The sequence below is a fragment of the Lagopus muta genome, chromosome 3, assembly GCF_023343835.1.
Source record: "Lagopus muta isolate bLagMut1 chromosome 3, bLagMut1 primary, whole genome shotgun sequence".
In the NCBI taxonomy this organism is placed as follows: Eukaryota; Metazoa; Chordata; class Aves; order Galliformes; family Phasianidae; genus Lagopus; species Lagopus muta.
The window spans coordinates 49,335,725-49,357,169 of record NC_064435.1 but is presented as its reverse complement, the minus strand read 5'-3'; the positions used below and the strand labels follow the sequence as shown (position 1 = coordinate 49,357,169).

General features: G+C 38.4%; 1 protein-coding gene across 4 annotated transcripts in view; it reads right to left on the bottom strand.

The window, feature by feature from the left end:
- Positions 1-21,445, bottom strand: part of ARHGAP28 (Rho GTPase activating protein 28) — a 76,049-nt gene that overhangs the window by 31,177 nt on the left and 23,427 nt on the right. For 3 of the 4 annotated variants that reach the window (XM_048938528.1, XM_048938529.1, XM_048938527.1), the window contains 2 exons: positions 4,975-5,183; positions 565-782 (listed from right to left, as the gene is read on the bottom strand). In XM_048938528.1, coding sequence (XP_048794485.1) covers positions 565-782; positions 4,975-5,183 — 427 coding nt within the window. Of the gene's footprint in view, positions 1-564; positions 783-4,974; positions 5,184-20,079; positions 20,309-21,445 lie in introns of those variants that run through there. The other variant, XM_048938530.1, reaches the window with a different exon arrangement.

Sequence of the window (21,445 nt, the reverse complement as noted above, 5' to 3'; positions counted from 1 at the left end):
TTCTGATGCTGTGAAATAAATGAATAGTTAATAGATTTTTGTTGGCTATGTAAGTGAAATGTAACTGCCAGCATACCAGTTGCAATTGTGCTGGCAGGTGTTTAATTGCTTATGCATATTTGAACCCCAGTTGCTTCATTAGAGAAGCTTTACTTCACTGCTGGGACTGTTGAGAAAATAGCAAGCATCCCCAGAAGTTAGAAAAAATTTGAACAACTGCCAAGAGTAACTCATCAAGTTCCAAAAAATAAGGGAGTAAATGTTAGTCTTGGAAGGAGGTTTCAGGAGAAGGGCTGGCAATAGATACGACATTGTGCTGAAGGTTAACTACAAAATTGTCTGCCATCTATTTTATTTGGTTTCTTCCTTTCCTCTCAAAATGTAGCAAATACAGCACTACAAGCCTGGACTTAGTGTTAGGAACTTGTATTGGCTGGCTGTGGACCATCAGCAGAAAAGATTTCTGTCTAGTAGAAGCATTCATGTACTACTTGTAAAACACTTAAAAATTAAAAATAAAAAAAAAAGCTCAAAACCATTCTTTCAAACTCATTAGCTACTTACAGAAGAGTCATTGGTGCCAAAGATGTCTCGCACATCCCGGACCGTATGCTTGTTCTTCTTCCTCAGGGTCTGAGTGTATGTGTTGTACCTCTTCTGTACGGCAGCAGCTTGTGTTCGAGTCAGAGTGGACAGCAGGGCTTGGCCATCCTCCTCCTCAGTTCCTGAGATCAGGGTAGATAAGCCTACATCCTGCAGCCACTCGGCCTCCAGTTCCCCTTCTGTGGAGGAAGAGAGCATAACGTGGTCTTAATGGAGAAGTAGAGAAGGGCAGGAAGGAAGGGAGGTAGCATGGAGGACTGCTGTGTCTGCCTTTACCTCCGGAAGGCTCCACTTCCAATCTTTCTTAGGCCAAGATTCTAAGTTAATTCAGCTTTTGTAACCATACTACCAACTCTCAGTTTAACACTGTCTGCACAAGGGAGGTTTAGATCAGAGGAGGTATTTTTAACCTGTACAATAACGTCTTCATGTGAAGACGGCAGCCTGATGCAGCAAGTTTGCTGAAGGCCAACTCCTCATGCAAGTTAATAAATCCTCAGTTCCCACTTAGACCATGTCCTGTCAGATGAAGCCATGTAGGTAGAAATTAAATTGGTATTCTAAGTAAACAAAAATACTGAAGTAATGTATACATTACAGCAGTGTGTTTGCACACAAATGATGAGAAGATTAAAGATGCTTTAAAAACCCTCCATCAGCTGGTAATCAAACACTTTGGAAAGGTGACCAGTGGAGAAAAGTTTGATGTTCAGAGTTCAGACAGTCCAATAGTCACTCGGACAAGATAAGTAAGAGCCAGAGCCACTCACTAAAAAGCAAGTAGGAGTAGGTATCAAAGAAGTCAGGTAGAGGTGCAAGGTGCAGAAATAGCTAACTTTTAGATGTCATCCTGATTTCTACTAGTTAAAGACTGGCTAATAATCTACTTCCCAGGGGTTCTGGACACCCAGATCAATAACTAATACCTCCTTTTGCCCTGCTTAATGCCAACTTATGAACCAGCTCCGCAGTGAGATTATACACAGTGTGAAACAGTGTTTTCTTTCTTTGAGTTTCGGCTTGTACTGCTACCTGCTACCTTAGATGAATATTCCCTGTCACTGTAGAACAGGGAGATGCTTCCAATCTACCTTTTCTGGCTCACTTTGTAGTTTTAAGTTTTGTTGTCACTGCCTTTTCATTTATCTGCTTTCTAAAGCAAATAATTATAGTCTTTTTAGATGTCTTATCACAGAGAAGATTTTAAGAGCCTTCATTTTTATTCTGCCTGTGACCAATCCTGCCTCAGCAATATGCTGCTTGAAACAAAGCAATCAAAACAATAATTGGATTTCAGCTTTGACTGCAGGAAAGATATTACAAATAAACACACCAAAGAGGAAATTGACTAATTTTCAGACTGTTCTGTAAAGTAACTAGTCTATATACTCATTGTCCCTCTTGCAGCACTGCTGTTAATGATATGCTCATCTTCTCATTCTTTCTTTATTGCCTCCTCTTGGTAAAATTGGACTGCAGGTAGATTGACAAACACCAGTTTACTTCACTTTGACTGTTTGACACACAAAAAAAGAGAACTAGAGTCTTGATTGGTGGGGGCAAATGAAAGAGCATACACATGTGCCATCACTGGCTTCACGGCTAACTGCCTAGTCTCTTCACAAAGCTCTACAAAAATAACTGCCTTTAAAAACTCAGCTCTGCATTAGGCTGGGGTCTTGTATGCCACAAAACGGATCGTAGATGCTGAAAGGATCACAATGGAGACAGGATGACAGGATTTCCATTCCTCCTCCATTAGTTTTGATGCTGAGGTTGTTCTGCCATCCTCACTCTTCTTCCTAACAAGACTTCTTTCCATTTCTGAGTGTTGCTGTCCTACCCACAACCATTCATGTTTCATTTTCCAAATTATATTCATTTTGGCTTTTGTCCTGACATTATTTCTAAGAATTTTGTTTTTAATCAAACATGGTTTTTATGATGCAATGAAAAATAGTAAAGTAGACATGTAATTCTGTCTGTTTACCAGGCACCCTTGTGACTGTTTTCTCTGGCCTTTTCCCTTTTTCTGTTTCAGCTGCTTACAAATGTAGGCTTAAGACAGAAAAACTCTCAAAAAGTTTATGAAAATAAGTTTAAGTAAGAGCTAACAAACCTATATTGTTTTAAAAAATATTATTTTTTACAGTAGTAGCTACTCATTCGGCAGGGTCATTGTTGTTAATCCTAATCCATCAGAAGATAAACAGATAATAGAGAGGGCCCATTGGCAAAAGTTTTCTTTGGCTCTCAGAGACTGCTAGAATAGGTATGTGCCTTTTTTGAATTTCAGATATAAGCCCAAATATCTCATCTCAAACTTCTAAAACTAAGTATTAATAGCAGTTCTGCATGTCACAGTGATTTTAAACACCCTGACTTTCACTTTCCCTACATTTTCATCTCATGCCATTTATTATGATCTACTTTTTCTTGTCCTTAGTTACATATCAGCAGAGTAAGTCTTCTTATTACACATCTGAGTGGCAAATGCAGAATTGTGTCTTTGACAATATCACTAGTGTCTGGCTGCTATAGTCCTTTTGGTTTCTTAAGGATTCTGCACCTTTTCTTCTCAAAGAGATCTTGACAAGATGATGAATATTTGTTTTTATTTTACACTGGGGACTTCCACATTGATTTTCAGTGTTTTGATCCTCGTCAAGGGGTATTAACCTATTAGTATTTTAATAGAACTCATAATTATTTCCAAGATTTATAATCTTAGACTGAATATATTACTGAAGTTAATAGCTAGAAGAACTCCGTGGTTGTGTGTGGGTGTATGTACTACATAAGTGTGTAAAACAACAATATAAAGGTAAATGAAGTGTGGAGATGTATTGCATTTTACACTGCAGTCACATTTTTAATTTGGGACAGAGAGGAAAAAAATCAATGCAATGTAATGAGGAGAAATCAGATGAAGGATAGTATGGAACTACACTACACTTTGCATTGGTGTGAAGAGTTAGCTGAGCAGTCATGAGAGCAACAGAAAAGTTTTTGAGAACTGGTAAAATAGGCTCCTGCATTTCCTTGTCCTATTAATTTAACTGGCTTGCAACCTTCCCCTAATGTTGGGGAAAAGTCATGGACATATCATTCACACTGATAATTGCATGAGGGAAATACCATGATGTTCACGATCTCATCTTGTGCTGGGGAACCCAGAACTGAATACAGTACTCCAAACGCGTCCCCACCAGTGCTGAGTGGAACAGAAGAGTCACATCCCTTGATCTGCTGGTGGTGTTTTTCCTAACATAACCAAGAACGCTGATAGCCTTAGTGGCAACAGCACGCTTTCCCAATAAGGGCAAACTGAGGCAGATTGCTTTTCTGTAACAATAACCATAATTTTTCAGTTACACTTCCACCTATCTTTATTTGAGATCACAGGCCAACAAAAAAAAGGGCAGCTTGGTTTTAAGCTGGCAGATCTTGTCCCTTACTGAATACAGATTTCTGGTAAATGGAGGTCTTCTACTTTTATTCCCAAGAGAGGAGACTAGAGCTAGTCAGTGGATGTCATTCCCCATGGAAACAGCATGTAGTTAGAGCTAGATACCTCTCTGTTGGATACTTATCATGAATGATTACTTATTTGATTACAAAATAAAGTAACATCCTTTACCCTTTTCAACGCTTTTCCTGGTAGCAAAATTAATGATATCCTATTGCATGTAAAGGTAAGAAAAGCACACTTCACTCATATTAACAACAGCGTGAAGAGAATACACCATTCTTTCAAAATCTATCTTTAGATCAGCTATTCCCAGGCTAGTGGCCTTGATCCTCAAAGTGGCTGCAACAATCAGTGGGCCTTGGCCTCAGAAAAATTTCAGTTTTGTCTTACGTTAACACCTGGTATTTTGTATTGTATAATAAAATACATTTGTAAGTGGAATCATAACTGGGAAAAGTTAGAGGACTTGTTCCAGATGTAATTCATGGAAGAGATCAGTAAGTTTTAATAAGTAAGGAAGCTGAAGAATGTAGTCATCTATATACTTGGACTCATCTATAATATCTCCTCAAGTCAATTTCAGAGAAACAGGCAGCCACCAAACTTGATAACACAAAGTGATATCTAGCTAAAAACTTCTTCAAGACTTTCATAATTCTACTTCATAAAAGCCAGAAAGTGGAAAATTCCAATATATTAATTGAACTTTTCTGTCCTTTAATGGATTTTGGTTTAGATTATTAAATGCTGGAGATAAAGTTTTCTTTTAGTGCTTCTCTTTCCTGACTCAAAGAAATCCGTATTTTAATCTTGCTCATAATAGGGAAAGAGAGAAAAGCATCACCAAAGAGATCAGGAAATGCTAAGGTGTGGAGAAGAAGTGGTGTTTATGTGCTTACCATCAGCAGGTTTGAACTCCAAGAGTGATGCTTCTTCAGGCCCATCTTCACTGCTCTCCTTGATGCTCTCCACTTCGCACCAGAAGTCCTCCATGGAGGTGCTGTCCACAGAGGCCTGAGAGTTGGAGCGAGTGAATACTGGAGGACTTGTTGGCATTGACTCATTGGAAAGCATCCTGTTAATTCTTCGGCAGCGAGGAAGAGATTTTCTGAAAAGAGACAGAGATGAAAACTAAAAATATTTTACTTTTCTAATATGCAGACTGGACGTGCAACCAGGGTTTCAAATGTGGCTGTACCAGGAAGACCAGGAACAAGACATTGGAAGCAAAGTGCACAGTTCTGGTGGTCTTCATGATTTCTCTTGCTCAGAGAAGTCATGACTGGAGATTTGTTTTCTTCTAACAGTTTATCTCTTTAAAGACTTTTAATGTTTTACATCCAAGAGGGGAACTCAGGAGATACAATTTTTATATCTAATACTGCTACTCTTCTAATGAGACAATAAAAAAGGATTTTAACTTCTTTGTGCCTCAGCTTTTCTTTCTGTCTCTTTCTATTTTGTTTACGCGCTGAAATACTTTTGAGGAAAAATAATCAGAGTTGGGAACACTGAAATGTATCATCTTGTCCCCACTAACTGTGCATATTATAAAGAAAAATATGAGATGATTTAGATCAGAAGAATAATTACTTTCTCCATTTGAAAATTCTGTTTAAAGTATTTTTAAAAAAGAACTTTAAAATAAATAAAATCTTTTTAAAAAATCTTAAAAGTGAAATCATATATTTTAGGACAAACAGAAGATTTTGATCACTGTTTAAAAAAATTGATTCACTAAAAATCAAATTTCAAGTTACAATTCAATACAAAGATTTCTTCTCTTAAATTAATTTTTGGATTTTTAGTAAACTAACAAACTTGTCCCTTGTTCCTTTGTTCTTTTCTTTTCCCACTGTGAACTCATACAGGTGAAGACAGTTGTATAATTTCACAGAAAATTTTATGAAATACCCACTGCAAAAGTCTTATCTAACTTTGTTCTGTCACATTATTACAGCTGCGATACTTTAAACAGCTTTTGCAACTGTAATTACAGTAATTACAGTAGAAAGTAATACAAACCAGCACAATATTTGTACAAAGGAGTCAAGAGGTAGCACAATTATGACTAGAGAGCTAGACTGCAGGAATTAATGGAAAATTATGTCATAAGGTCTTCTGGCCTTCACTTATCTGAATTAATTCAAATGCAGTTTCCCTTTCTCTTCCTTTCCTTTATGGCATCATCCTGCCAACAGCCCTTTGTTTAAAACCACAAACATCACTTTTACTCCATTAAAAAAAAGATGCTTCCTTTTCAGTATTTCCCTCCTTTTCTAAGGTCTCCTAATGGATGTAAAAACATTGCAGTATATAATGAAGCTGACTGGATCTATAGTCCTGGGGCCTGCTCCCACCACTTGGGTGGGCTCGAGCAGTTCCTTCCACTCTAGCTCTGAGCTCAAAACAGCAGTGTGTAACGTGGACAATTTGGATGCAAACCTGCCTACATGCTACTAGCTAGCTGCCCAGAAGCAAAGCTTTCAGATGGATGACCAAACTTCAGCGGGCCAAAATGTGCTGTTGTGCTATAGAAACAAATATCCTCCAGGAAAAGAGGTGTCACTTTCAGTGCTTTTATCTTTTCTTCCCTTCTCACAGATGGCAAATGACTGTTTTTAAGCATAATGCTGAAACTGTTATTAATTAGGATAAGCTCCAGTTATGGAACGTGAGAAGAACTTGTGACACATGTGGTTAAAGCTATTGGATGCTCACCACACAGTCTTCTGCTGAGGGGATGTGAGCTTTTAGTGTTTGTTCAACACAACTCAGGTGACTGAGGTACCTGCCAACAAACCATCACTGCAGTGGGTATAGGGCCTGGGATCTTTTTGTTTGGATTTGCCTTTCTCTTTTCCTTCAGCACCAGCAAGGAAACAAAACTGTGGGCCTCACAGATATCACAAGAATTGTGCAAAGTGTCCTGAAGCAGAGATGTTAACAAGGAGAAGCTGAACCCCTGAGAAACAGCCAGGAAAACTGTGCAGTCAGTGGGGAGAGGGCTGGGATGGGGAAGCAGTCCCTGCTAGCCAATTGCTCACTGCTATGAGAAGTTTTGCTCCTTTGTTTGAGAGGTGATAGCGAACACAAATAAGGAAAAAGGCAAAGCTTCCTGGCACTCTCAAGGCCTTTGGGGCCCCTTTCCACTCAGCACTGTGCAAGGAGAGAGCCTATGCCAAGGGCTTGTGTCCCTCCCCAACTTCCTCTGTAGCTTGGAGTTCTGCCTGAGCCCCCCACATTGCTGCTCACTACATATTGATACCAGTATTGTTAAAGTTTTGTTAAAAAATAAGTCTCCACATCTGCTCTAGAGCACTGCCCAGAGCAGCACTTGCAGAAATAACACTCTCGCTATGCTGGAGTCAAAGGCATGCTGGGATAAGCAGAGGAGTTTTTCCTTTTTTTTTTTTCCCCTTTTTTTTTTTTTCACTTTGCTGCCTTCCATCACTTAGTCATGGTCAGGGAATTTAAACACTTCCTGCCCTCCCAGTGTGAGTCTTGACCATGACCCTTGTGCTCTTCGGGCACCACACCAGACTGATCCCTGGGCTTTGACTCCATCAGCACTTCTAACAGCTAACTCAAACCAGGGCTTTTCATTTCACCATATTAGGAAGAAAGAGGCTTGGTGGGTTGTTTCTTTTCTCCTCACAGTGAGTTCTGTAATATTACCATACCGAAAAGCTAAATGAAAACAGATCACGTAACATGGCAACAACTGCTGTGACAACCAGCTTTACCAAATACGTCAAAGGTTACTGAGTAATTAGCGTGCATTTACAACAATATTAAAAGTATGGAGCTTTTTTGAAAATCAACTGAACAAAGTCTGCTGAGAATCTCATATCTGAAACTTGAGCACAGATTAAATCCCACTGTGTAAAATTCCTGTAACAAGAAAGATTAGGCAGAGATGCTTTATCCTTATTGGTAAACAACTGAAGCTTACTTCCAAGTGGTCTGGTATTAATCTTCTCCAATTATTCTCAGTCTCATGTGCTGGAAAAGTTCTCTGGCTGCCATTTTGACCCATATACCTGGAGCTTCTGTCCTGGAGGAAGTGGTCTTGTTTTATGTAATAATGGCAGTTGTCTCCACTTCCTCTACTCAAAGCTCTTGAAAACAGTTTCAGGAAAAAGGAGAGAATTCCCACTGAGGAAGCAAAGCATATTCCTCACTGCTTTTAATGTCTTGGAGGACATGAGTACTGACTCAGCATGCCTGTCTCAGAAATAGCTCAACAAGCCCAAGTTGCCTGTCACTTGGGAACTCTGATAGCCGGAAACCTACATTCCTCATACCTTTCTCACCCTTAAGTCTTTCTGGTTTGTTTGCCCTTTTCCTCGGTGTCTACAAAGAAGTTTATGAGGATGTTTTTATTTTCTTCTAAGCCAAGTCCATTGTTCTTACAGAAAATTTGAACAGCAGTCTGGTTAGACAAGGACTAATCACAAACTTCATGCTCCATTTCCTCTGGTAACTTACATGTACAGCAGTGGTGAGCTAATCCAAAAGGCTGACTGAAACTTAATGCAGCACGGGTCTCAGATCTGGCTTCCTAGATGGAAAACACTGGTAGAAAAGGATGATGAAGTACCAAAAAAAATTACAGTGACTTCAGTGAGTGAGCTGAAACTGTTTTCAGGATGCAATTATAAACAAAACAAAACAAAAACCCACGCAGATACAAACCAAAATACTTGAAAACAAAAGAAAATGAAAGAAGGGAAAACTATACTACAGTGGTTAATGTTATCAGAGAACCCTTCTGTTGCTGGGCATCAGTCACACAAGAAAGGGTTGAAGAGTGCCAGTAAGGAGAACCATGATGGTATCATGTAGAGAGCAATATTTGCAAAGAAGAGGGGTATTTCCATGGGACACAAGGAGGTTGATTCGTCTGCGTGTGACTCTAGTTAGCAACTTTGTTGTGTTTGTAATGCTGACAAAATGCAATAGCAAAGTAGGCCCACTGAACCTATGATTTATGTTTTGTATATCGAGCAGTAGTAAGCTGTTGGGGGTCTGCCAGCATACACTGATTTCAGGATAGCCATGGTAGATCCAGTAGCACTTCTTATCCTATCCCCAAAGCAGAGGTTAGTCACACTGCATGAAGAACTGGTTCAGTGACACCTAATGATTGCTCATGGGCTGACTAATGAGAAAGCTAGGCTTGTGTTTTCAGTCTAATTAAATAATGGGTGGTAAAGAATCCATAAAACAGACAGGGAGCAATAAAGCCACCTTGTAGTTAAAAACAGCATTCAATCCTTGTTTACACAGAGACAAAACATCTTATTCTTGTGGATCATTACGTTTGATTTAATTCAGTGAGTCCTAAATTAAGTCCATCACAGTTAGTCACATTTACAAGAAAGGGGAAGAAGCAGGGAACAAATTATCCTGGCCATTTTTGGTGTTCTTCTGAGCACCAGAGGCCACCTTTGCTTATTGCAATCATTCTATCAGTGTACTCACTCATTCCAGTGAAGTTGATAGCACTTGAATAATGCAACAGCAGCAGAGTACTTTGTTGTTGTCTGTCCTCAATCTTTCTTACAGTTTATCATAACTATTACTCAACTTCTGACAAAATAAACAATTACTCTCATTCTGCTTAACTTTTCTTGGATGTAGAAAAGGAGATAGTACCTTGTATTGGCAAGGTACGTTTCTACCTCTTAGCTAAGAACTATGTTTTTGTTTTGAATTTTTAGGAAGCAGTCATGTACCAATGTTTCCTTTTTCTTTTTTCCTCAAATATGTAAAAGCTTCAGGCAGAGTCCAGCAACTGGAAATACTACCTCTGTGCACAGTTCACAGCTTGTTTTCAGCCAATACTCTTCCCCCAAATCTCTCGTCTTCTGCTTCCTTCCTGGTGACCCAGTTTGCTGTCTGCTTGCTTCCTTTGCTCTGTTCTCAGTGGCTTTTAATCACAGAGAGGAGTATATCTCAGGCAACATTTCCCAACTCCTTCTGCTTGCTTCTCATTCTGATTATCTTGCAGATATTAGAAAAAATGTAGGCAGTGGACTCTAAAGTTTCATTTTTCTTTCTCTAACATCTAGCATTTGACCTATCGTGCTCATTAATTGCACCGAGGTGTCACAAGCTTCTCTAACAACAGAGTATTTGAGTGAGATGCAAAATGCAACTTAACTTCAGCAGTCTTTTTTTCATTCTCTTGCCTACTGAAACTCATATTAAAAATCATATTAATCTCACTGGTCTGTTGGTTTGAAAATAAGCTGAGCTATCACATTACTGTATCAGCTATATTCAGTCCTTCCACAAACATTCTGCAATTGATACTTCTGTAAATAATTAATTTTATTTCCAAAGATCCTTTTTATCTTTAAAGTACTTTTTTTTTTTTTTTTTTTAGACCAAAAAGACTTGATTAACGAGTCTTAGGATTTAAAGATTTAATAGAGAAAAAGCTTGTAAAATTTAAAGGCCTTGCAAGGTTTAAAAGAGTTTCATTTATTTATTCATAACTAATCTTCAGTTGTGCTAGTAGCAGTCAGGACATTCAGCTATGAAGCCTGTATGTCAGTGCTACCTGCACTATCTAAAAATGCATTTCACCTTGTCTCCTTCAGCTCTCTGATGCAATGTTTTCGTCAATGGCACGGAAGACCCCCATCTACAACAATGACCACATTGTGGCTGCCCTGAAGCTGAGCATGGAGATTGCAGAATAATCTCTCTGTTTGTGTGTGTCAGTGTGGGGGCTCTCACAATCAGACCCTTTGAGCTAGTGGAGAGCAGGGAATATGCTCTCTAGGTATTGCCTGCTGGCAATGATGACCTCTGGGGACACGACCCAGACCTCTCCTCCATGCTGGCAATCACATCACTTCAGTGCTGTCCTGATACAACAGAGACAGTGCACTATATGGCTTCAATGCATCTGTCAAAATCTGAAAGGGACTCTATTTTGTCTTCATTGTCCTAACAAAGCTGTTCCCAAAGGGCAGCAGGGATTCCCAAATGATTAACACTAACAAGAGTATGTTGTTATCTCTTTTTTTTTTTTTTTTCCCAAGTAAATTGGAAGAGAATTCTTTTCTCATACATTGAGAGGCAGCAAAACATGCAGCAAAGACTTAAGGATCAGCAATCATGGCAGAATATGATAGATGCAAATCACAGTGGCTATGGACAGAATAAAAAACACTAGACATGGCCTGCAGCAGGCAAAAGTTATGTCTGTGAGTAGCCACATCTTAAACATATTTTGTTATTAGAGTTGACAAATGCTCTGTTCTGTTAGTGCTTGCCTAAGTCCAATTAATTTTGTATGCAACACATCCGCACATCTTAGGAGGACCAAGTATTTCCAGGAAGAAACATAGGCACATGGAGCAAGCACTGTACCAGAGGAAACTCCATTCTTCCAGGAAATGTTTGATCTATTTTGCATGTACAGTATAAATGCTTCACGCCTGAGCACTGAACCCAGGGAATCTGATAGTTCACTGTACGTACACCCCATGCTGATCAAGCCCTTCAGGAGCATTGGGCTCACTGCTTGTGCACTGTTTATCTACTCATTCTGAGCAGACGTCTCAGAAAAGTTCTAGTTGTCTGGCAGACATCCAGAGATATTGCTGGATAGCTGAGCATCCCAAAATCCAGTGTAAAACCTTCAGATTCCACATAGACATAATTTAAAATCGAGATATATGATGACCCTGGACATACTACTGTAAGATTGCAGGTCCTTGGCATGAGTTACTTGGTTAAGCTGTACAGAAAGCACGAAGCAGACACATTTCATTCTGCAGCTGAGTGCAGGCAGCTACCTAGGGTGTCACTTGAAGTAGCAAGCAAAACTGAAGCAATCATATGAATGAGAAAGAAATAGGGGAGCACAATTGCATTAGATCCTGTCTAAATTCTGGGACTGCACCAGCACTGGTGCTCAAATGAAGATTAAATCATTCAACAAGCAAAGAAGCAAACCAAGCAAAATCCATAGGGAAGGTAAACAGGACAGTGTTACAGGAATTTTGGGACTAGAGCTACAAACAAGATTTTTTTAAAGAGAAAGAAATATGGAAACACTCGTCAGACTTGAAGTAAGTACTGAAACATAAGGGGTCAAACTTGCTATAGTTCTCAGTACACCTTCTATTTTTGCCTCCATTTATGTCATATTTGTGGAAGAATATCTAATTATTTTTATTTTAGAGCCTTCTAAATAAGTTGTCCCTTCAAGTAACATACATATTATCATTAATGAGCTCATATTGTTTATAGAACTTTGTTTCTCTGAAGCACTTCAAGAGACAAATAGAGTCATTTTGGCTTAAGGAAGCATCATAAAGAAATGGACCATACTGTCTCCTGGAAGGCTTCTAATGCAATTACACATATCACAAATGCAAGCTCTTTAAGTCCTTGACATAAGCAAAGAAAGAGGGCATATACTTCCTGAGAGTGAACATGTAAACTAAATGGGAGCATGAAGTCATGCAATATGCTTTGAAGTTTTCTCTGTGCTTAGCTTTAAGTGAACTCCAGATGTTACTGTCTCCTGCCCTATAATCAATACACACTTTTAAGTAAATACTTTTTTTTGAAGGCTTCAAGACCAAAGCAAAATAGCCATACTTATTTTCCTAAGACAATGTTTTCCTTAAATGTGTTTTAATGTATACAAGAGGCAATGACTGGGCTACAAAATATGAGTGTTGACTCTCCGAAGAATTCATTTTTATCTTAGTCATAAATTTTAACAGTTACCCTGCGATCCACATAAAATAATTTTGAACATGATGCTTAAAAGTATTCTCGGCACTGGATTTAAATGATGTTGAAATGTACATTAATTTTTTAAAGCTGAGCAACACATTCAATATTTATTTTACTGAAAAAAAAAAACAAAAAACTTATGAGGGGAAGATTCTTTAAAATCTTTTGACTGAGTGGGGAGTAGCTTCACACTGTCGTTATTAAAATCCTGGATCAGATTCTCAGCTAGTTATAAACTGTTACAGCCTCACTGGCTTAATTTATCCCTTATGTTTAAATTCAGAACATCCTTCTTTGTGGTATTGCTAATTCTGAAGTTATTACAAATTACAAGAATTGCATGAAAAACATTACTTCTCACCATCTCAATTTTTCTCTGCAGTTCTGGATTGGCTGTCAGGAAATTCTGAACCCTCAGCTTGTATTTTCCATGGTGCATTGTACTTTGTGGCATATTGAATCAGGGAGAAGGAATGAAAAATCTGCTGGAAAATGTTGTAGCCACACAAAAACCAAGATGTGTGTATAATTCTATTTTTTGCCACTCAAGCACATTTGTAAAGATTGTATGAATTTGTAAAGGGTCCCACATTTGCTGAGTAGACTCTACTTTTGTTAGTGAGACTGCTTAATAACTCAGTGTAGTTATCGAGGTATCTCGAAGAACTATGTTCTTATTTTTACCAGAAGAAAAATGTTCACGTCATCTAATATGGAAAGGACAGAAAAAAAGTTTTTCAGCAAGTTGTCCGTTGATTACTCTTAGGAATGTCAAGAAAAGTCTGTGACTTTATCCTGAATGATTTGAGCATCTCTACACTATCTTCCTTTCAGTCCATCTGCAACCATTCCCAAATTGTTCCTTTTCTCCTACCTCTTCAATTTCCCAGAAGGCAAATGTTGCTGTGTTGAGCGAGAGCCTCGAGTAGAAGTGAAGGCATTTCAGAGGGCTTTCTGCACAGAGTCATGAGTGAGACACCAGTGTCTCCATGAGGAGACACCAGTACAACACAGTGGGACTACGAACACTAGGAAGGGATGAGGATTGCAGCTGATGGGTGTGTTTCTTCAATGGCATTTGACAGTCATATTTCCTTATCAGAAACAGTCACACACCAGCCTCTCTTTTCAACCTGTTATAAATATTTACAAAAAGTTCAGGGCCAAAACATACTTCAAATTCTAAAAAAAAAAAAAAATAAATTATCAGAGCATCCCAAGCAGATAGGTCATATTAACAGAGGTAAACCAACCTTCTTGGCTTTGCTGAAGTGGAATTTTCCTTTCGAACCTTTAGGTCATAAAAAGCAAGCTACATTAAAACAGGATTTGACTAACGTTTTTGAGGGAAACTGAACTAATTTCTTACTAATAAATTCATCTTCATTTCATTCATTTTAAAATTAGATAATAAAGTATTATTTGGTAACTTCTCTCAGTCAGGACATCAGTAACTAGAAGCATAGCTACGTAAGCATAAAGACAAAGCTGAATTTTTTTAAAAAAGGTGCAGTTGACTCCATTTGGAAATTCATTTAGACAATTTTCATTTATAATATAAGCGCAGAAATGTGTTGGCAAGAAACTATTTTGTCAGATAAGCCTATGAAAGGCCTGTTCAGAGGATGGGAGATATAACCAAAACTGAAGACAGAACAAAGCTGAAGAGTAGAAGCTTAGAGTTGAAGGAGACAAAGCCAACAGCCAGGGTACACCAAGTAGAAGATCACAGATCTCCAAAGAACAGACATTTGCAGAGGACCAAAAGATAAAATTTACTTATATTCTCCACTTTTCAACAGAGGAACAAAGAGCAAAACAAAAAAACTGCTATAAAGTTCCTATCAATTAATTATAAAAGACATTCTGTGAACTTAAAATGATTTCTATGTTCATTATAAGGTGATAGAAGGAACATTTTCATAGGGATTATCAAAGCAACACCTTAAACTTTGAGTGGCATTTTTCTAATTTGTGTTTGAATGTTTGTATTATCTGTCTATGAAAAAAAAGATCTTTCTATGTCAGGAGCCAACACATCAGTAATGCTTCCAAGCTGGACACCGGTGAGAGTTGGAAATATTTGACTAAGTTACATTTCTTTGCAATGTCTATAAAAAGGCAGATATTAGAATAAGAAAAACCAGGCAACACCTATAGAGAGTAACCAGCAGATTCCTAGTTTCCTCAACTACATTTTTTTTTCTCTTACTTATTTTATTTTAGAGACTTATCTGAACTATTTCATCCATAAACATTCTGAGAGAAGTTGCAACGTGCCAGGTATTTCAAAGCTAGATATTCAAACACATTGCAGCTCTTGAAACTGTTGAAGCCAGAGACCACTAATATTTACAAAACATGATGCCATCATTTGCAGTTCCTCAGTGATATGAGTAATTCTGAAGTCTATAAGCAGCTTCACTGAAGCCAGACAAATGATTTTTGCGCATAAGTTTGAAAATTAATGTCTTTTAATACTGACACTGAGAGAGTAAAACATAGTTCTTGGAAATCTCTGAGGAAATCTCAAAAGAAATCTCACTGGAGGAAAGTCTTCAACACAGAAGTTATATCTGGACAGTATTAGCTTCAGCCATATTAACAAAGGTATAAAATGCCTTTTAGTGTTATCCTGGGAAGTACAAACACTGGATGGCCCAGAACTATGCCAGGAAGTATTACTTTTCATAAGCATAGTGTATTGCAGGAAGGTATTACTTTTGACTATTTTGAGTTACTGGTTTATTCTGGCTTTTTCTAAGCTGTTCCTGTAGCTCTCCTTTATATACTGAAAGGCTATCAAGTCACTTCACAGCCTTCTCTCCTCCAAGCTGAAGAGCCCCAGCTCTCTCAGCCTGTCCTCATAGGAGAGGTGTTCCATCCCATGAATCATTTTTGTGGCCCCACTCTGGATACACTCCAACAGGTCTGTGTCTCTTCTGCACTCAGGACCCCGCACCTGTATATACAGTACTCCAGGTGAGGCCTCAACAGTGCAGAGGAGCAGGATCACCTCCCTTGACCTGATGACCATGCTTCTTTTGATGCAGTCTAGGATATGGTTGACTTTCTGGGCTGTGAGGGCACATAGCTGGCAACAGTTTGTATTGGCAATAGGGGTTGCCTTGATGCAGGTGCAAGATCTTGCTTTTAGATTTGTCATGAACCTCATGACAATCATCTGAACCTGCTGCTCAAGCCTGTCTAGGTCCCTCTGGAGGGCATCCTATCTCTCTGGTGTGTCAACCACACCCTACAGCTTGGTGTCATCAGCAAACTTGCAGAGGGTGCACTTGACTCCACTGTTGATATTACTGATGAAGATATTAAAGAATATTAATTAGCCCCAGCACATGTAGAAGCCTTTCTTGTTCTTTCTGGTATCCCAAGCCAAGTTTAGTTCAAGCTTGGCCTTGGCTTTCCTGACCCCATTCTTACACAGCCTAGCAGCTTCCTAATACTCTTCCCTGGTACCTGTCACTTTTTCCACTGCCTGTGCATTGTCTTCTTGCTCTTCAGTTTGACCAGCAGGTCCCAGTTCAGCCATGCTGGTCTCTAGCCTTCCTTTTCTGATTTGCTACACCTGGGGATGGAGAGCTCTTGTGCACTGAAGAAAGAGTCCTTAAAGATATACCAGCTCTGATACAAGAGGCAGTTTGTGATTTTAAAGTCAGGTACATTGTGAGTAATAGAATGCTAATCTCTAACTCCTGCAGAGCATAGCTGAAGTTTGTAGCTGAGCTTTGTCAACCCCACGCATATTTTTTTGACTGGATAGCCTCTAAAAAGCAATTAGTATTGCTATGCAAACACAGTAAATCATGTCTGAAAGCTCACATGCTCATGTCAAATGGGTACAACTAAGCTGTTTCTGTGCCCTTTGTCATGGTGAATACATGCACCTCTTCCCACTTCTGCCTAGATAAAAGCCATTATCTATGCTAGGGGATGAAGATTCACAGGGCATCCATCCATTTTTTAATGATCATGTTAGATCTTTCACTACACAGGCACCTTATGAATATCGTGAAGCTGTAATATTATCCTTTCCATGAGGACATCAAATTACTTATCCATGCTTTTGATAAAGTGCATCTTGACTGAACTGTTGCAGCTCACTAACTCTGGCAGATTTCCAGTCAAGGGCTATATTTACATCAGTTACAATTGATTCAAAATGCTTCCACAAGATTTTTAACAGACATCTTCACATGTTTAATCAAAAACAGAGCCACTAGATAGCTTTGCAGTAAAACAAAGGAATAATCATGATTAAATCTCTAGTTCTTTGGTTACAGTTGCTATCCTATGTTGGTATTCAGCCACTGCTTGGTCTAGTGTTTTTTCTGTCCCTCCAGGCACAGGTTATGAATTCAAAAAGGACCAAGAAGGACAGTCACCTAACTCAGTTTCAGAAGCAATTGAAGAGTTTAAGGCACAAGCTCTATTCAGCTACAGGAAGGGTAAATGCTCCTGAATGCAAACTTGGTTTTGAAGGTGATACTGAGGCTTTTAAGTCACAGAGACATTTGAAAATTTTGCTTCAATTTTGTTACATGCTGTTACACTCATTGTCTTTTTCTGCAGACATTAAGCTTGCCCAGCTTCCTGGAATTTTGACCACCTAAATTCAAGCCTTATCTTTTAAATTTGGCTGTGATTGAACCAGCTGTTATTTATTCTTTTGTTTGGCACGAGTTTCTGCAAGATTGCCATAAAGTCAGTCTGTTTGTATTGTAATGTACTGTTAATCTCTTTTTCCTTTATGAAATACACACAATACCCTAAGGGAAAGATCATTATGCATCATTTCATACATACATATATATATGAATACACAGCAAAGATTCAAACAAAGGGAAGGAATATTTTGGTAATCTAGAAGAAGATGAATCCTTTCTGAAAAATCCATTTAACATATGTAACGGAACGTTTCCTAAGTCATGAACCAAGAGATCATCATTAATTTGTTGCTAAACGGAAGATTAAGTTGAGATAAAAATGGAATAGACTTTATTCAAAGTCGATTTGTGTAGGAGAAAGATGTATCAAATTAAGAAGCTGCCATATCACTGTGATCACTTATGCATAGTTCACCATCAACAGTTTTCCAAAACAATGCATTTTAAAAGGCTTTCTCCTAAAGAGTAATTAAAACTTGAAGAAATTTTGATAACCTTTTGTTCATCTTTATCAAAATTTGATGATTTCCTTGAAACAGCATTAACAGTAGATAAATTCTAGCTATTTAGAAACATCTGCATTTCTATGTCTCAGAAATGTTAAGAATTAGGAATCACTTTTGAAGGGCATTGCAAAGCCCTTCCTGGAAAAACCCTAGCGTTTAGGAATGCATTATGTTTTCATTGCATGGACCAGATCACCTTCATTGGGACCAATCAGGAGAAAAACCAGCAATTAAGACCCCTCAGAATTCTATTAATATGAAAAAGAAGTTGCGAAAATCACAGAAGGTAGTTTGGGCAGTGCCACTGATGCCAGTAAGCTCTATCATCCTGACTGAACTCTATTGGGTCCTGTAATGACACATTATTTGCTGAAGAAAAATCTCTTAGTGCTAGAATTTTAACTGTCCAGTAAAAATTTCAGAATGAACTCAGTGATCTAATTCTTTTATTCTAAATATTCTAAATCAATAACTTAGCTAGTATAACTCAGATCACCTGGGACAATAGCTGCCTGGATTTCCTTTCAGTGAAACTTTGTGTGTGACAAGGAAGTACTTGTTCTTTCCTTCTGATCAAAATCAACTAAAATCTATTCTGTACTCATCATATTGGATCATGATCATTATACTGTGCTGCTCTGCATCATCTCATGCCACTCGAGAATTCCCTTTGATACTGAGTATATGTCTTATGATGCTTCTACAGAGGATACAACCGGGAAAGAAATCCTTGAAAAGTTTTCCCCAAGGCAAGGAGAATTATTTCAGTCAGAGGTCATGACCCTGGCTCACCACATTTTACTGCAGGGAGACTTTGGAACTGGAAACATTGTGTTGGCCATTTCAGTGTTGGCTAACTCTGAGGGAACAGGAGTTACTTAAATGCAATTCCTCTAACACTCCTTATCTTTACTCTGGAGATGTGGAGATGTAAACACCACACTGAACAGCTGGCAGCAGAGAAAATCCCTGGAATTCCTACATGTGGGATGAGAAATCCTGCCCGAATGCTGGACTGATGGCCTATTGTCTGTATTTTCATTTATGTAGGCTCCATAAATAAACTTCCAGTTTGATTAAAACAATATGGACATGTCCTTGTTTTCAGCTCCCTTGATTTTTTTCCAGTTTTCATGACAGTTTTCAATTGTTTTAACTACTGCTCACCACCAGACCTTGTTTCACTGTACCAGACAGAAGCACCTTCAAATGGAAAGCATCCATGAGAAAAAGCCAACAAATCCCTGCCTGCTAGCTGTACAGAACCAAGACAGATTTGAGCACAACTTGAAAAATGGGGGTTTAGATAAAGTATTTGTGACTGTAGAAACACTCTAACTCATTTAGCTATGTAATCTATATGAGTGTATCACTTAAACTGTCAGACCTCATTTTCCTGCCACTGAATGATATACCACAAAAGCCAGGTTTCTATAATCCTCTACTTGTGTGCAAGTTAAATTACAGACACAACACTGAATTGAAACACACAGCAATATCACAAACATCTGTATGACATTCAAAAGATAAAGGCTAAAAGAGGGCAAATTTTTGAATGCCAGGCCAAATGAAAGCAAAAAAGGGGGAAAAATGTGATTAATTTGATTTGAAGTAAAGGTTTTTCTCCCTCTGGAAATTATTCCATTGACATACATTTTAAAACAGCATAAACAGTAAGGAAAAAGTTGTACTACAACAGAGTATAATAATCCAGAAACACACTTTGTCAATAAAATCATAAACAGGGGTGTATTATTAGGTTTTTTGTTATTTTCATGCTATTTCAACTTGAACAACAACAAAAAAACAATGTCCTATGCCTATCTTGCAGTCTCTTTCACTTGCACTTTGTCTAGTTGTTTTTCTGCAGTGGATCTTTTTTTTTTTGTCCCCCCTTTCCTGCCTGGAAAAGCTGGAAAATTCCATTAGTGATAACTCTGTCAGCTTACTCCCTCTCCTGTCACTCCTTATTTAAGAAAACAAGAGGGAGGGAACAGGGTCTGTGAGGCTAAGTTATTGATTTAGTAAATTCTGCAAATCTTACCTCGCAGCAGAACAAATCCTTGGTGCTATCCTTAAGGGAGCAGGGCAGAGTTCTTCTGAAACTCAACTTCTTCATGCTCCTAGCGGCAGTAAGTTCTTTCTCAGCCTATGATCACAAAGTTGCTTATTCTGGGAGCTATCTGACAGCCTGTGATAGGATATTCTGCCTCTAGTCATACAAGGGCTATGAGAACAAAGAGCGGTGGAGCTTCTGGCCCTTGTGGGAAATGGACTGACACTGCTCCATCACTATTTAAAGAGTAGATGCCTTCAGGATAAATCCTCTTAGTGTGTTTTCCTGTTTGTGTCAGAACTTAAGCCTTTTATCCATTTCCTAAGAGGAGAAATAAAAAAGCAATCAGTGTTAGCTGCACTGTAATTCAGGAGAGTCTGTGTGGGGTGGCACAGAAAAAGACAGAGCCAATTTATGTGTTTTCTGCTAAAGGGATATAAGACACGGCCATTAACGTAACTCCAAAATTGTAAATGACCAGATGAAAATTAACGAGGAGCTCTCTCCAGTGCACAGTGCCAGCTAAGAAAGAGAAGCGAGCCAGAGTACAGCTATTAAGATCAAACATTTATGTGGAAGCCTTTCTTGCTTTTTTTTTTTCTTTTTTTTTTTTTTTTTTTTATACAGTGGGAGGTGTGGGACTGGCCCACAATTGTTTGTTTGCCATGTTAGGTAAGTTCTTGAAATTCAGGGATGACAGAAGTTGCAAGCTGGGGATGGCCCATGTGCTGACTGTTTCTTACCACTGGAGGTTACTGCAGTAACAAGAGGCCCAAGAAACATGAAAATCATTTGAGATGGTCCAACTAAATTCCCTCCACCAAGCTTACTTATCCACTGAAATACTTAAACTGATCTCTCAAAAGGAAATCTGGCTTTATGGTTATAAGCTTTCTGTTATTCTTCACTTCCTCTAAATATATAGCTAAAGATCTTCAGCAGAAAAAATGGGACTATTAGCTGCCTGGCATCTAATATTGCTTTGTTGGAAACAGCAGTGTGATGCTTGTCCAATCCTCCCAGCTAAACACATCTACAGTGTCACCTCCCACAGGCATTGCATCAGAAGCTGAATATTCACAAGAGTGCCTCTCCTTCCTTCAAGGATGTCTTTTCCCTCTTTTTAAAAGTAATTCACTGCTCCTTCAGTTACTCTCTTTAAACTGCTACTGTGGAGGAAATTAAAGTCATTTTATACTTAATTCTAAGCATTGTATAAACAGATACATATAGTTTAAATAACTAGAAATTAAAAATATATAAACATAAATAGAGGATTACCTTTTCCCAAAGTTGCTCTCTAATGAGATTTACAAAAGCCTTGTTAACAGTGCCCTGTGTTTTCCTAGAAATT